General features: G+C 42.3%; 1 protein-coding gene across 1 annotated transcript in view; it reads right to left on the reverse strand.

Annotated features, from left to right (window-relative positions):
* The window catches only part of LOC123503303 (mRNA (2'-O-methyladenosine-N(6)-)-methyltransferase-like), a 15,516-nt gene extending 1,404 nt beyond the window's left edge, over positions 1-14,112 (reverse strand). Inside the window, 14 exon segments of the mRNA XM_045252973.1 lie at positions 762-956; positions 1,846-2,003; positions 3,071-3,184; positions 4,784-4,818; positions 4,821-4,955; positions 5,425-5,566; positions 6,102-6,225; positions 7,701-7,932; positions 8,625-8,779; positions 9,511-9,531; positions 9,533-9,688; positions 11,194-11,339; positions 12,093-12,603; positions 13,974-14,112. Coding sequence (XP_045108908.1) covers positions 762-956; positions 1,846-2,003; positions 3,071-3,184; positions 4,784-4,818; positions 4,821-4,955; positions 5,425-5,566; positions 6,102-6,225; positions 7,701-7,932; positions 8,625-8,779; positions 9,511-9,531; positions 9,533-9,688; positions 11,194-11,339; positions 12,093-12,221 — 1,742 coding nt within the window. The 5' untranslated portion in view covers positions 12,222-12,603; positions 13,974-14,112.
* Positions 14,113-16,601: the final 2,489 nt, after the last annotated feature.

A 16,601-nucleotide genomic window follows, 5' to 3' on the forward strand; every position in this document is an offset into this window, starting at 1 on the left:
GTCAACACCACAACACCATCACACACCATAACATAACCTAACCTAACCATAGAAACACCACACAACACCAGTCAACACCAGTCAACACCACTCAGTCAACACCACAACACCATCACACACCATAACATAACCTAACCTGGAACACACACAAAGGGGTCTATAGAAATGCCACACAACACCAGTCACCACCAGGCAACACCACTCAGTCAACACCACAACACCATCACACACCATAACATAACCTAACCTGGAACACACACACAGGGGTCTATAGAAACACCACACAACACCAGTCACCACCACAACACCACACAGTCACCACCACCACACACTATAAGTTAACATAACCTGTAACACACACACACACACACACCATAGAAACACCACACAACACCACAGTCACCACCACACAACACCACCACCACAACCTAACCTAACCTAACCTGGAACACACACAGGGGTCCTTAGAAACACCATGCAACACCACACAACACCAGTCACCACCATCACACACCACAACCTGACCTAACTTAACCACACACACCACTACAGTCACCACACAACACCACAGTCACCACCACACAACACCAGAGAGAGAGAGAGAGAGAGAGAGAGAGAGAGAGAGAGAGAGAGAGAGAGAGAGAGAGAGAGAGAGAGAGAGAGAGAGAGAGAAAGAGAGAGAGAGAGAGAGAGAGAGAGAGAGAGAAGAGAGAAAGAGAAAGAGAGAAAGAGAGAGAAAACGTCCCAAACCCAAGACTAACCTGGAGGCCTCGAGGTGGAGAAGGGCGGAGGGGGCGGGCTCCCTCCACTCTGGGACAAAGACAATGAAGGAGAGTGGTTCGTGAGACTCCGACAAGAGCTTCTCAAAATGCCGGACCATCGCCTCCATTAGTTCCTCACAGAACGGAGGATTAGCTTCGAATGACCCACACACTGGCTTGAAGTCTAGTATTGGCCTGTTTGGGGGTGTTTTTGGGGTGTTTGGGGTGTTTAAGGAGTGTTTTGGTGTGTATTTGGGGTGTTTTGGTGTGTTTTTGGGAGTTTTTTGGTGTGTTTTGGTTTTGTGTTTTGGTGTTTTGAGTTTTGGGAGTTTTATGGTGTGTTTGAGGATTTATGTTTTTGTGTGTTTTGGGGTTTTGTGTGTTTTGAGTGTTTTGGGGGTGATTTGGGTGTTTTAGGTGTGTTTTGATGTTTTGTGTATTTGAAGGAGATTTTGAATGTTTTTGGTGTGTTTTGGTGTGTTTTGGGGTGTTTGGTGTGTTTTGTGTTTTTTGAAGAGATTTTGAGTGTTTTGGGGTGTTTTTGGTGTGTTTGGGTATGTTTAAAAGGGATTTTTGTGTGTTTTTGGGTGTTTTGTGTGTTTTTTTGGGTGTTTTGGTGGTGTATAATGGTGTTTTTGGTGTGTTTTGGGGAGAGAAAACAAAAAAAATAGATTAGTTTCTGGAAATATTTGACAAAGATAATAGTTTAAATATATCCACATTATCAACTACTACTACTACTACTACTACTACTACTACTACTACTACTACTACTACTACTACTACTACTACTGCTACTATTACTGCTACTACTACTACTACTACTACTACTACTACTACTACTACTACTACTACTACTACTACTACTACTACTACTGCTACTACTATTACTACTGCTACTACTACCACTACTACTACTACAACACAACCACTACTACCACTACACCACCACCACAACCACCACAAAAACCCACAAAAAAAACACAAAAACCCACAAAAAACCCACAAAAACACCACTTCTACCACTTCTACCACTACTACCACTACTACCACAACTACCACCACTGCTACTACCCCTACTAACCCTCTGGAGCCGAAGTAAGAGTCGGTGTCGGGGAAGGCTGAGCAGTATTGCCGGAAGTAACAATTTAGCGGAGAGGCAAAACATTCGAAAGTCACACTGAAATGTTTGTTGAGACATTCCATTACTGTAGTAGGCAGTCCGCACTGGGTGGTGTGGCCCTGTGTGTGGGGGGGGAGAGAGATGGTTAGGGGTGTGTTAGAGTGTGTTTGAGGATGGTTTGAGTGTGTTTTGGGGTGTTTTTGAGTGTTTTTGGTGTGTTTTTTGAGAGGTTTTGAGTGTTTTGGTGTGGTTTTGGGGTGTTTTGAGTGGTTTTGAGTGTGTTTGGGGTGTTTTGGTGTGTTTTGGGGTGTTTTGAGTGTTTTGAGTGTGTTTGGGTGTTTTGAGTGTTTTGAGTGTGTTTTGGGTGTGTTTGAGTGTGTTTGAGGTGTTTTGGTGTGTTTTGGTGTGTTTTGGTGTGTTTTGGGGTGTTTTGAGTGTGTTTGGTGTTTTGGTGTGTGTTTGGGGTGTTTGGGTGTTTAGAGGTGTGTTTTGGGATTTTTGTGTGTTTTGGGATGTTTTGGTGTGTTTAGGGATGTGTTTGGATTGTTTTGAGGTGTTTAGGTGTGTTTTGATGTGTGTTTTGGTGTGTTTTGAGGTGTCTTTGGTGTGTTTGGGAGTGTTTGGGTGTGTTTGGGGTGTTTGAGTGTGTTGCGGTGTGTTTGGATGTGTTGGGGGCAGTTTACAGTGTGTCTGAGTGTTTTTTTAAATTATACAATAACTCTCTCTCTCTCTCTCTCTCTCACACACACACACACTAAAAACACAAAAAGACATAAAAACACTCAAAATCACACATAATCACACTCAAAACACACAAACGCACTCAAAAACACAAAAACACACTCAAATGCACTCAAAAACACACAAACGCACTCAAAAACACAAAAACACACTCAAATGCACTCAAAAACACATTCAAATGCACTAAAAAACATCAAAAACACAAAAACACACTCAAATGCACTCAAAAACACACACACACTCAAAAACAAAAACACACTCAAATGCACTCAAAAACACATTCAAATGCACTAAAAAACACTCTCAAAAACACAAAAACGCACTCAAAAACAAAATACCACTCAAATGCACTCAAAAACACACAAACAAACACACACACACAAACAAAAAAAAAAATAAATGGAACTGCAGATATACACTCTCTCTCTCTCTCTCTCTCACACACCTCGTTTGGATTGGTGCCCAGCAGTGATTGGTAGCGTTTGAGGAGACACCACACCCTCGGCAGGAACAGCTCAAACTTGCGGTCGTCAAAACAGTTGTAACGGTACAGCTGCTCCTGCAAACACAGCAAAATCAGTCAAAACGCAGCAATACATGGTCAATCAAAACACAGCAATATATGGTCCAAACACAGCAAAATCAGTCAAAACACAGCAATATATGGTCCAAACGCAGCAAAATATGGTCAAAACGCAGCAAAAAGTCAAAACACAGCAAAATCAGTCAAAGCGCAGCAATATATGGTCAAAACACAGCAATATATGGTCAAAACGCAGCAATATATGGTCCAAACGTAGCAAAACATGGACCAAACGCAGCAATATATGGTCCAAACGCAGCAATATATGGTCCAAACGCAGCAATATATGGTCCAAACGCAGCAATACATGGTCCAAACACAGCAAAATCAGTCAAAACACAGCAATACATGGTCAAAATGCAGCAAAACACACCAAACATGGTCAAAACGCAGCAAAACACAGCAAACATGGTCAAAACGCAGCAAAACACACCAATACATGGTCAAAACACAGCAAAATCAGTCAAAACACAGCAATACATGGTCAAAACGCAGCAAAACACAGCAAACATGGTCAAAACGCAGCAAAACACAGCAATACATGGTCAAAACGCAGCAAAACACAGCAAACATGGTCAAAATGCAGCAAAACACAGCAATACATGGTCAAAACGCAGCAATACATGGTCAAAATGCAGTAATATATGGTCCAAACGCAGCAAAACACAGCAAACATGGTCAAAACGCAGCAAAAGGTCAAAACACAGCAATACATGGTCCAAACGCAGCAATATATGGTCCAAACACAGGAAAACAGCAAAAACACACAGAAATGCAATTAAAACACATAAAAACACGGTAAAACACAGCAAAATATGGTAAAACACAGCAAAACAGACAAAACGCTGCAATACACAGCAAAACATAGTAAAACGCAGCAAAACACAGCAAAATATGGTGAAAATGCAGCAAACCACAGCAAAACGATAAAACACAGCAAAAACACAGAAAATGCAATAAAAACAGCAAAACATGGTAAAACACAGCAAAAACACAGAAATGCAATTAAAAACAGGAACATGCAGGAAAACACAGCAAAAACACACAGAAATGCAACGAAACACAGGAAAACAGCAAAACACTGCAAAACACCAAAAACACCACAAAACACCCCAAAAAAATTGACAATCCCTCACAACAAAACACCCAAAAAATGCTCCAAACCACACCAAAACACCCAAAAACACACACCAAAACACCAAAACACCAAAACACCAAAACACCCAAACCACACCAAAACACCAAAAATATACCAAACCACCAAATAAACACACCAAAAACACCCCAAAACACCCAAATAACACTTGAAAATGACCAGACCTCTTAAAACACCCCAAAACACCCCCAAAGCACACCAAAACACCCCACACCAAAACACCCCAAACCACACAAAACACCCCAAAAACACACCAAAACACCCAAATAACACTTGAAAATTACCTGACCTCTTCAAACACCCCAAAAACACACCAAAACACCCCCAAAACACACCAAAAACACCCAAATAACACTTGAAAATGACCTGACCTCTTAAAACACCCCAAAACACCCCAAAACACCCCAAAAAACACCTACCAGCTTGTGGAAATAGGGGGTGTTAATTCGCAGTCCTCTCCGTTGAACCCCAGGCAAGTTGTGTCCTTGTCCTGCATAAAGTCTATTGGTGGTGGCCGTGGTGATGGCGTGGTGAACTGCACAGGGTAACACCAAACCTTCCGCAGGCCACTCACGGGGGGCACTCCGACCTCTGGGGGGGCACAGGGGGGGCCAGAAATTAAGGGGGAGTGTTAGTTTGTGAGGGAGAGGAGAGGAGAGAGAGAGAGAGAGAGAGAGAGAGAGAGAGAGAGAGAGAGAGAGAGAGAGAGAGAGAGAGAGAGAGAGAGAGAGAGACACACACACACACACACACACACACACACACACACACACACACACACACACACACACAGTAGAAGGAAGAAGAAGAAGAAGAAGAAGAAGAAGAAGAAGAAGAAGAAGAAGAAGAAGAAGAAGAAGAAGAAGAAAGACGACAACACACACACACACACACACACACACACACACACACACACACACACACGCAAAATCACCCCAAAACCACAAAAACTTACCCGAACTTTAAACCCCCGTACACCCACACACACACACCCTAGAGAGACACACGATACACCCACGGATAGCCCCACCCTTCCTCTACACCCACACACCCCACACACCTCGGATGTTATTCTCCTCTAAGATCTGAAGGTGTTTTTCTCGGATCTTTTTGGCGTGTTCGACAGAAAGGTTGTAAATCTTAGTGCATATTCCCTCCACGCTCTGCTTTGCTGCTTCTGTAAGGTGAGGCTGGCACTGTCTCTGTATGGGGGGGGAGAGAGAGGTGGTTAGTGTGTGTGTGTGTGTGTGTGTGTGTGTGTTTTGAGGTGTTTTTGGTGTGTTTTTGTGTGGTTTTTTTGTGGTTTGTGTGTTTTTGTGTGTTTGGGGTGTTTTGATGTCTTTGTGTGTTTAGTGTGGTGTTTTGATGTGTTTTTGTGTTTTGAGGTGTTTTGATGAGTTTTTTGTGAGTTTTGGTGGTGTTTTTGGATGTTTTGGGTGTGTTTTGTTTAATGTGTGTGTGTTTTGTGTGTTTTTGTGTGTTTTGAGGTGTTTTGTATTTTGTGTTTTTGTGTGTTTGTGTGATGTTTTGTGTGTGTGTTTTGGTGTTTTGGGTGTGTTTTGATGTGTTTTAATGTGTTTTTGGTGTGTTTTGTGGCATTTTTGTGTGTTTTAGGCATTTTGAGATGTTTTGTCAATATCTAAAGATACTTCAAAACCCCAAAACACATAATCTTCACCACCAAAACCCTTAAAAACCCCCTGTGTCCTTGCCTCCGTGTGTCTGAGTGTGGTGTACCTTGAGGTGAGCGAGACGGTCCATGTAGTCATCAAAAGTGGCCCCTACGGTCCGTCTCAGCCACTGGAAGGTGTCTTCTACATTCCACTTCACTATTTTGCGGCTTTCCTGGCTGGCATTCCGGCTGTTTGGGGGAGGAGGGGGAGCCATTAATCTTCTGCTAATGTCAGTAAAATGGTCTAATGGTACACAAAACTCATAGTAAAAATGTGTCCCATTACTGAAGGGGTTAAAATAGTGAAGACTGTGGTCATTAACCCTTGCTAATGTCAATCAAATGGTCTAATGATACACAAAACTCATAGTAAAAATGTGTCCCAGTACTGAAGGGGTTAAAATAGTGAAGACTGTGGCCATTAATCTTGTGCCCTCCATACATCCTTGCTAATGTCAATAAAATGGTCTAATAGTACACAAAACTCATAGTAAAAATGTGTCCCAGTACTGAAGGGGTTAAAATAGTGAAGATTGTACATTAACCCTTGCTAATGTCAATAAAATATAATTTCACCTTAAACATAAAAATGTGTCCCAATACTGAAGGGGTTAAAATAGTGAAGACTGTGGCCATTAATCACTCCATACATCCTTGCTAATGTCAATAAAATGGTCTAATGGTACACAAAACTCATCAAAATGTGTCCCAGTACTGAAGGGGTTAAAATAGTGAAGACACATTAATCTTGTGCCCTCCATACATCCTTGCTAATGTCAATAAAATGGTCTAATGGTGCACAAAACTCATAGTAAAAATGTGTCCCAGTACTGAAGGGATTGAAACACTCCAAACACACTCCAAAACACACCCAAAACACCCCTAAACACATAATTTCATCCTTAAAACATCAGAAACACTTCCAATACACCCTAAAACACTCAAACACACTCCAAACACATCAAAACACCTCCAACCACCCAAAAAACACATCAAAACCCACCAAAAACTTCAAAAAACACAATTCCAGCCTTCAAACCCCAAAAACACCCCAAAACACCCCTAAAATATACAATTTCAGTCACAAAACACTCCAAAACCCCCCCAAACACCTCACCTAGTCTCTATCATGCGTTTGGCAGCCTTGGCATACTTAGAGAGCTGTTTCCGAGCCTTCCCGGTAAAGGTCAGCTCAAAACACACTCCACACACACTCAAACACACTCCAAACACACCTAAACATATCAAAACCCACTAAAAACTCTAAAAACACTCAAAACACAGAATTTTGGCCTTCAAACCCCAAAAACACCCCAAAAACACTCAAAACACAGAATTTCGGCCTTCAAATCCCCCAAAACCCCCCCAAACACCTCACCTAGTCTCTATCATGCGTTTGGCAGCCTCGGCATACTTGGAGAGCTGTTTCCAAGCCTTCCCAGTAAAGGTCCAGCTCAAAACACACTCCACACACACTCAAACACACCTAAACACATCAAAACCCACTAAAAACTCCAAAAAACACTCAAAACACAGAATTTTGGCCTTCAAACCCCAAAAAACACCCAAAAAAACAGTCAAAACACAGAATTTTGGCCTTCAAATCCCCCAAACACCCCTAAAAACACACCAAAAACATCCCCAAACACCCCCAAACACCTCACCTAGTCTCTATCATGCGTTTGGCAGCCTCGGCATACTTGGAGAGCTGTTTCCGAGCCTTCCCGGTAAAAGTCGGACGTTCCAATTTGATGGGAATGTCGTTCATAATCTCTCGGTACATGGACTGGCTGACCTCTGGGAAGCACTGGGACGGCAGGAGGGGGTCCCAGCCATGGTCCACCACCTTCCGCTCCATCAACCAACGGCTAAACGAGTCTCGGGGGGCGTCGATCCCTGTTGGGGGCGGTGGAGTGAGAGACAGGAGGAGGGGAAGTCAGTAGTGGTGGTGGTTGTGGTGGTTTAAGAGATGTAGGGTGGTGATGTTGATAAATTTATTTGTAATACCCTAAAACACCTCTAAACACCCCCTAAACATCCTAAAACACCCCAAAAACACCTCAAAATACCTCAAAACACCCCAAAGCACCTCAAAATGCCTCAAAACACCCCAAAAACACCTCAAAATACCTCAAAACACCCCATAACACCCTAATATACCTCTAAACACCCCTAAACATCCTAAAATACCTCAAAACACCCCATAACACCTCAAAACACTCCAAAACACCTCAAAATACCTCAAAACACCCCATAACACCTCAAAACACTCCAAAATACCTCAAAACACCTCAAAACACCCCAAAACACCTCAAAATATCTCAAACACCCCAAAACACCCAAAACAACAAAAAACACCCAAAAACACTAAAACATCCCAAAACACCTCAAAACAGCAAAACTACCTCAAAACACCCAAAACCACCCCAAAACACCTAAAACACCTCAAAACACACCAAAACACCCCAAAACACACCAAAACACCCAAGAAATCCCAGTTACCCACCAAAACACCCAAAAACACCCCAAAAAAAACAATTTCCCCACTAAAACACCCAAAAACACCTCAAAACACCTCCCAAACGAACCTTGCCTGGCCTGGGACATCTCCTGGTACCCGAGTCGCAGTTTGTTGACGAGCTGGCCGCGCAGAACCTCCACACTGGGGTACGGCTGCGGCAGAGTGATGGGAGGTCGCTCGAACATTATCACATTTGTTGGCAGCTCCAAATCCCAAGGTCCCCTAAAATATCACGTTTGGATTAGCTTGAGTGCGTTTGTGTGTGTGTTTTGGTGTGTTTTGTGGTTTTTGGGTGTTTTGATGTGTTTGTTTGTGTGGTGTTGTGTGTTTTTGTGTGTTTTGGTGTTTTGTGTTTTTGTGTTTTGGTGTGTTTTGTGTGTTTGTGTGTGTGTTTTTGTGTTTTGTGTGTTTTCGAGTGTGTGTGTGTGTATGTGTGTGTGTGTGTGTGTGTGTGTGTGTGTGTGTGTGTGTGTGTGTGTGTGTGTGTGTGTGTGTGTGTGTGTGTGTTTTGTGTGTGTGTGTGTGTGTTGTGTGTGTGTGTGTGTGTGTGTGTGTGTGTGTGTGTGTGTGTGTGTGTGTGTGTGTGTGTTGTGTGTGTGTGTGTGTGTGTGTGTGTGTGTGTGTGTGTGTGTGTGTGTGTGTGTGTGTGTGTGTGTGTGTGTGTGTGTGTGTGTGTGTGTGTGTGTGTGTGTGTGTGTGTGTGTGTGTGTTTTAAATTGTACATGTGAAAGTGTTTGCTCACTCGCTCTCTCTCTTTCTCTCTCTAACACACAAACACTCTCTTTCTATTTCTTTCACACACACACACACACACACACACTCTCTCTCTCTCTCTCTCTCTCTCTACATGTTTCTATCTCTCTTTCTCTCCATCCTAAACATTTTTTCTCTCCAATCTGTCACCTACCCACTCCCCCTCTCTCTCTCTCTCTCTCTCTCTCTCTCTCACTTACGCCAGGACAAACTTCTTGGCCAGGGGCGCCGGCAGCCTCCTCTGATGCTCTCCTCTTCACCCCAGACAAGACCGGGGCAGCTGTGGGCGATATGGGGGTGCCGCCCCCTCCAACGCCCCCCCCAGGCACAGGGCCAGGGGGGGCTGGGGCTGTTGTGCTGTTCTGGGGGTTCATTGTGCATTGTGCTGGAAGTTATTGGTTTTTCAAGGGTGTAGAGAGAAGTTAGTTTTCAAGGGTGTAGTGGAAGTTATTGGTGAGGGTGTAGTGGAAGTTATTGGTGTTTTCAAGGGTGTAGTGGAAGTTATTGGTGTTTTCAAGGGTGTAGTGGAAGTTATTGGTGTTTTCAAGGGTGTAGTGGAAGTTATCAAGGGTGTAGTAGTTATTGGTGTTTTCAAGGGTGTAGTGGAAGTTATTGGTGTTTTCAAGGGTGTAGTGGAAGTTATTGGTGTTTTCAAGGGTGTAGTGGAAGTTATTGGTGTTTTCAAGGGTGTAGTGGAAGTTATTGGTGTTTTTCAAGGGTGTAGTGGAAGTTATTGGTGTTTTCAAGGGTGTAGTGGAAGTTATTGGTGTTTTCAAGGGTGTAGTGGAAGTTATTGGTGTTTTTCAAGGGTGTGGTGGAAGTTATTGGTGTTTTTCAAGGGTGTAGTGGAAGTTATTGGTGTTTTTCAAGGGTGTGTAGTGGAAGTTATTGGTGTTTTTTAAGGGTGTAGTGACAGATTAACAACATTTCCATATTATTAACTGGAAAAACAGTCTTAACTTAACATAAAAGATAGTAGTAGTAGTAGTAGTAGTAGTAGTAGTAGTAGTAGTAGTAGTAGTAGTAGTAGTAGTAGTAGTCTAAATAAATCCTAGCATTATGTAAATTAAGAATATTATTACTACTCTCTCTCTCTCTCTCTCTCTCTCTCTCTCTCTCTCTCTCACCTCTTTCCTCCTCTCGCGTGTGGAGGTAAATTCTCTCCAAGTGGAGCGGTTTTGGGCCCCATGTCAGATCTGAGGAGGAGGAGGAGGAGGAGGAGGAGGAGGAGGAGGAGGAGGAGGAGGAGGAGGAGGAGGAGGAGGAGGAGGAGGAGGAGGAGGAGGAGGAGGAGGAGGAGGAGGAGGAGGAGGAGGAGGAGGAGGAGGAGGAGGAGGAGGAGGAGGAGGAGGAGGAGGAGGAGGAGGAGGAGGAGGAGGAGGAGGAGGAGGAGGAGGAGGAGGAGGAAAGAAGAAGAAGAAGAAGAAGAAGAAGAAGAAGAAGAAGAAGAAGAAGAAGAAGAAGGAGGAGGAGGAGGAGGAGGAGGAGGAGGAGGAGGATAAGGAAAAGAAGAAGAAGAAGAAGAAGAAGAAGAAGAAGAAGGAGAGGGAGAGGAGAGGAGGAGGAGGAGGAGAAGAAAAAATGAAAAGAAGAAGAAGAAGAAGAAGAGGAGGAGGAGGAGGAGGAGGAGGAGGAGGAGGAGGAGGAGGAGGAGGAGGAGGAGGAGGAGGAGGAGGAGGAGGAGGAGGAGGAGGAGGAGGAGGAGGAGGAGGAGGAGGAGGAGGAGATGTCAGTAAATGTTACCATCACAACAACACAACAACAACAACAACAACAACAACAACAACAACTACTACTACTACAACTACTACTACTACTACTACTACTACTACTACTACTACGACCCCTTTAAGACGAACTACCCCCATAGATGGCCCCCTTACCTGGGTGTGGGGGTGGTGGCGGTGGTGGTGGTGGTGGTGGTGGCGGTGGTGGGTGCCCCTCCCCCCCCATTGGCTGGGTTCTGTATGCCCAGGGGGTCACTGATGGGGTCAAAATTGGGGTGGGGGTGGGGGTGACCTGAGCTGACCTGGGGGGGAGGAGGAGGAGGAGGAGGAGGAGGAGGAGGAGGAGGAGGAGGAGGAGGAGGAGGAGGAGGAGGAGGAGGAGGAGATATGAATTAACAAGTGAAACACACATACACACACACACAAATATAAACACACTCAAAACGCACTCAAACGCACTCAAAACGCACTCAAATACACTCAAAACACACTCAAATACACCCAAAACACACTCTGATATACTCAAAACAGTCATACACACACAAACACTCAAAAAACCCAAAACACACCCAAAACACACCCATACACACTTACACACCCAAAACACACTCAAAATATACCCAAAACACACCAAAACACACTCAAAACACCCATAAACACACAAAACATACTCAAAACACCCATAAACACACAAAACATACTCAAAACACACCAACACACACCAAAAACACACCCCAACACACTCAAAACACACCAAAAACACACTCAAAACACCCAAAACATACTCAAAACACACTCAAAGCACACCAAAACACACTCAAAACACCCAAAACATACTCAAGACACATTCAAAACATACCAAACATACCGTAAACACAACAAAACATCCAAAAAACACCCATAAACACCCAAAAAACACACCCAAACACCCAAAAAACACACCCAAACACCCAAAACACACCAAAATACCCCAAAAACATTTCCAAAACACCACTTTTAACACACTTCTCACCAAAACACACCCTTCTAGAGACCCAAACATGCCCCATACTCACCCCGGGGGGCTGGCCGTGTCCTGCTGAGGCCCCGGGCATGTCCCAGAGGCTCTCCCCTGTGGCGCGGTTCCAGAAATACACTCTCTGCTCCCGTTTGCTCCAAAATTTCCGCCAACCAACTGCAAGCATCTCTGGGGGCAAATCTGTTTCCTGCACCCCGGCTAGCCCCGCCCCGGACACCCCAGCCCCTGCCCCAGACACCCCCGCACCCCCAGATACCCCAGGACCCCCGGAAACCCCCACCGGAGGGCCCCCAACTGGAGTTTGTGGAGCTGGCGTGGTTGGTCCTTGCCCCGCGACGGCTGTGTTTGGCGGGCAACCTCAGCCCCGGATACTGCTTGGGGTACTGGTAGTGGGCCTCCTGTGGGGGGTACTGCTGTGGGGCGGGGTTTGGGGTCTGTGTAGGGGTGGGGGCTGGTGGGGCAGGGCCGGGGCTGGGTGACGGGGCAGCTGTCTGGCTTGGGGTTGTGGAGGACGCGATGAAACTCTCCCAAGAGGATGCCATTGTGTTCTGAAAGAGAGAGAGAGAGTGAGAGAGTGAGAGTGAGAGTGAGAGAGAGAGAGAGAGGTGAACACACATTTTAAAAAGAAAATAGTATAAACACAGCTTTTAATTAAAACATTGCTAATCTTAACCCTTAAAACACCTAAAATCCCTAAAATCTTGCCTTCAACAAACTTTAAGACACTTTTAAGGGACGTAGTAAGAAATTTTGACCTTAAAAATACACAGCTAAAATTTTAAGGTCACACCACGAAGGGAAATGTGAAAAAAATGACCTTAAAAAAACAAGAACTCCCTGAAATATTGAAAAAACTTCCAAAAACTTCCCTTAAAAGAAGTTTGGGGTATTTTTAAGGGATGTAATATGGAAGTTTGACCTTTAAAGTACTAGGACGGTGATTTTAAGGGCCGTAACACCAAGGGAATTAGGGGAAACTAGCCCTTAATTGAAATATTGTAGATTGTAACACAAAATATTTTAGGGAACCACATATGAAGTTTGCTGCTGCTACTACTACTACTACTACTACTACTACTACTACTACTACTACTACTACTACTGCTGCTGCTACTACTACTGCTACTACTACTACTACTGCTACTTCTAATCTAATACTACCACTATTGCTACTACTGCTACTACTATAACTACTACTACTACTACTACTACTACTACTACTAATAATAATAATAATAATAATAAAATAAATTACATTTCTAAAACTAACTTGAGAGAGAGAGAGAGAGAGAGAGAGAGAGAGAGAGAGAGAGAGAGAGAGAGAGAGAGAGAGAGAGAGAGAGAGAGACTTACCCTGAAAATATTGAGGAAAAAAAATGAGAGTGAGGAAAGAGAGAGATAGAGACAGAAGAGTGAGAGAGAGAGAGAGAGGGGGCACACGGGTATTTTAGGGCAAGGGGGGGCGTGGCAGTCCCCAAAACCCTTAAAACCCTAGACACTCCAAATAACCCCCAAGAACCCCAAAACGCCCCTAAAATGTCCCTAAAACCCCAAAAATTCAAATAAGGTTCAAATAACTTCTTTAGCCCCTAGAGTTGAAGTCAGCCCTGCCCACCCCGCCACTCAAACCCTTATTTCTCCCTAAATGACCCTTAAACCAGCGTCCCCGGGGTGGCAAGGGGAGGTCAAGGGTTAGGGCCATCGCTGTGTCAAAGGTCAAGGTCAGGGCGGTGGTGGTTAGGGAGAAATAAGGGAAAATTTTGAAAACAGAGGGTCGAGTCCTGGGTTGGTAAACAGAGGAGGCCCAGATAATACACCTTATTTCCCTGATTTCTGGTTAATTTTAAGGGTTACGGTGTCCCTTAAGGGTGCCCCAGGTGCCTTAGGTCCTGCAGATTCCCCAGGGGGTGATACTCACGTGTGTTGGACGAGATTTCCGCCCCTAAGTCATGAATTTACGGAAAAGATTGAACGCACGCCCAACCACTAAGACGCCATCAATGCCTGAGTCTTCTTCCACCTCCGCCAGTGACTTTGACTTTGGCTTAATTTTTTCCTATTTCTCCTCTTCCCTTCTGCCTACACCCACGAAAATTGGTGTGTAAATAGCTCAGGGTATGGGATTTATATTTCTGGCCCCTTAAATGTCCATACGTTATCTTAAAAGGCGTTTGTTGAATTAAAATAGTTAATTTCAGTCCCCCCTCCTCAACATTCCTCGTCTTAATTTCTGTTTTTCTCTCTTCCCCGTTGTGCTGCGGCCCTTAAATTTGGTGTCCGGATATGGAATGATGTGGGATTTCTATTTCTGGCCTTTTAAATGTCCTTAGATTATTTTTAATGGCGTTTGTTGGATTTTAATAGTTAATTTCAGTGTTCCCTCCTCAACATTCCTCGTTTTAATTTGTTTTTCTCCCGTTGTGCTGCGGCCCTTAAATTTGGTGTCCAGATAAGGAATGGTGTGAAATTTATTAATAAGTCTACTAATTGTGTCCCATACATTGTTTAAAAGAGTTTACAAGGTAATTTTAATTAACATCAGCCCTCACTCCTCATAAACTGGCTTTCAACAAACTCTATGACACTTTTAAGGCACATATTAATCAAATCTGACTTTTAATTAACACACATCTAAATTTTTAAGGGTCATATTAAGGGAGATAGAGAAAACTTAAGATTAATTAATTTATTTATATATTTCTGCAGTGACCTTGAAAATTGCTCTAATTATCCATATTGTGTTTATTTGGGGCGAATCATTTATTTATTTATTGTTTCATTAAGTTCAAATATTTTTCGTGGTTTTATTAAGTTTTTTTTTTAAAGACAATCTAAATATCTTTCTAATTTTCATCTCTATTTTTTATCGTTTTATTTATTTATTTATTTTTCTGTTATCTATTAACGTCTCTCTCTCTCTCTCTCTCTCTCTCTCTAATGGTGTTTTTAAGGTTATAGTAATAAATTAACAATATTTCTACTTTTTAAGGGCTCTAGTTGAAGTCATAAGGGTTTTTAAGGGTGTTTTTAAGGTTCTAATGCCATTTTAAGGGTTCTTGTTGAAATGGCGCGAGATTTTTAAGGGTGTTTTTAAGGTTCTAGAGGCAAATTAACAACATTTCTGCAGTTTAAGGGTCTATTTAAAATTGTAAGGGTTTTTAAGGGTGTTTTTAAGGTTATAGAGGCAAATTAACAACATTTCTGTAGTTTAAGGGTCTAGTTGAAGTTATAAGGGTTTTTAAGGGTGTTTTTAAGGTTCTAGTGTCGAGTTAACAGTATATCTACATTTTTAAGGCTCTATTTAAAGTTCTAAGGGTTTTTAAGGGTGTTTTTAAGGTTCTAGAGGTAAATTAACCACATTTCTGCAGTTTAAAGGCTCTATTTAAAGTTCTAAGGGTTTTAATGGTGTTTTGAAAGTTCTAATGGCGAGTTAACAGTATATCTACATTTCTAAGGCTCTATTTAAATTCTAAGGGTTTTTAATAGTGTTTTTAAGGTTCTGGTGGCAAATTAACAGTATATCTACATTTTTAAGGCTCTATTTAAAGTTCTAAGGGTTTTAAGGGTGTTTTTAAGGTTCTGGTGGCAAATTAACAGTATATCTACACTTTTAAGGCTCTATTTAAATTTCTAAGGGTTTTTAAGGGTGTTTTTAAGGTTCTAGTGACGAGTTAACAGTATATCTACATTTTTTAAGGCTCTATTTAAAGTTCTAAGGGTTTTTAAGGGTGTTTTTAAGGTTCTAGTGACGAGTTAACAGTATATCTACATTTTTAAGGCTCTATTTAAAGTTCTAAGGGTTTTTAAGGGTGTTTTTAAGGTTCTGGTGGCAAATTAACAGTATATCTACATTTTTAAGGCTCTATTTAAAGTTCTAAGGGTTTTTAAGGGTGTTTTTAAGATTCTAGAGGCAAATTAACTACATTTCTGCAGTTTAAGGGGTCTAGTTGAAGTTATAAAGGTTTTTAAGGGTGTTTTTAAGGTTCTAGTGGCGAGTTAACAGTATATCTACATTTTTAAGGCTCTATTTAAAGTTCTAAGGGTTTTAATGGTGTTTTTAAGGTTCTAGTGGCGAGTTAACAGTATATCTACATTTTTAAGGCTCTATTTAAAGTTCTAAGGATTTTTAAGGGTGTTTTTAAGGTACTAGTGGCGAGTTAACAGTATATCTACATTTTTAAGGTTCTATTTAAAGTTCTAAGGGTTTTTAAGGGTGTTTTTAAGGTACTAGTGGCAAGTTAACAGTATATCTACATTTTTAAGGCTCTATTTAAAGTTCTAAGGGTTTTTAAGGGTGTTTTTAAGGTTCTGGTGGCAAATTAACAGTATATCTACATTTTTAAGGCTCTATTTAAAGTTCTAAGGGTTTTAAGGGTGTTTTTAAGGTTCTAGTGACGAGTTAACAGTATATCTACATTTTTAAGGCTCTATTTAAAGTTCTAAGGGTTTTAATGGTGTTTTTAAGGTTCTAGTGACGAGTTAACAGTATATCTACATTTTAAGGCTCTATTTAAAGTTCTAAGGGTTTTAAGGGTGTTTTTAAGGT

This window comes from Portunus trituberculatus, chromosome 2 (assembly GCF_017591435.1).
Source record: "Portunus trituberculatus isolate SZX2019 chromosome 2, ASM1759143v1, whole genome shotgun sequence".
NCBI classification, from domain to species: domain Eukaryota; kingdom Metazoa; phylum Arthropoda; class Malacostraca; order Decapoda; family Portunidae; genus Portunus; species Portunus trituberculatus.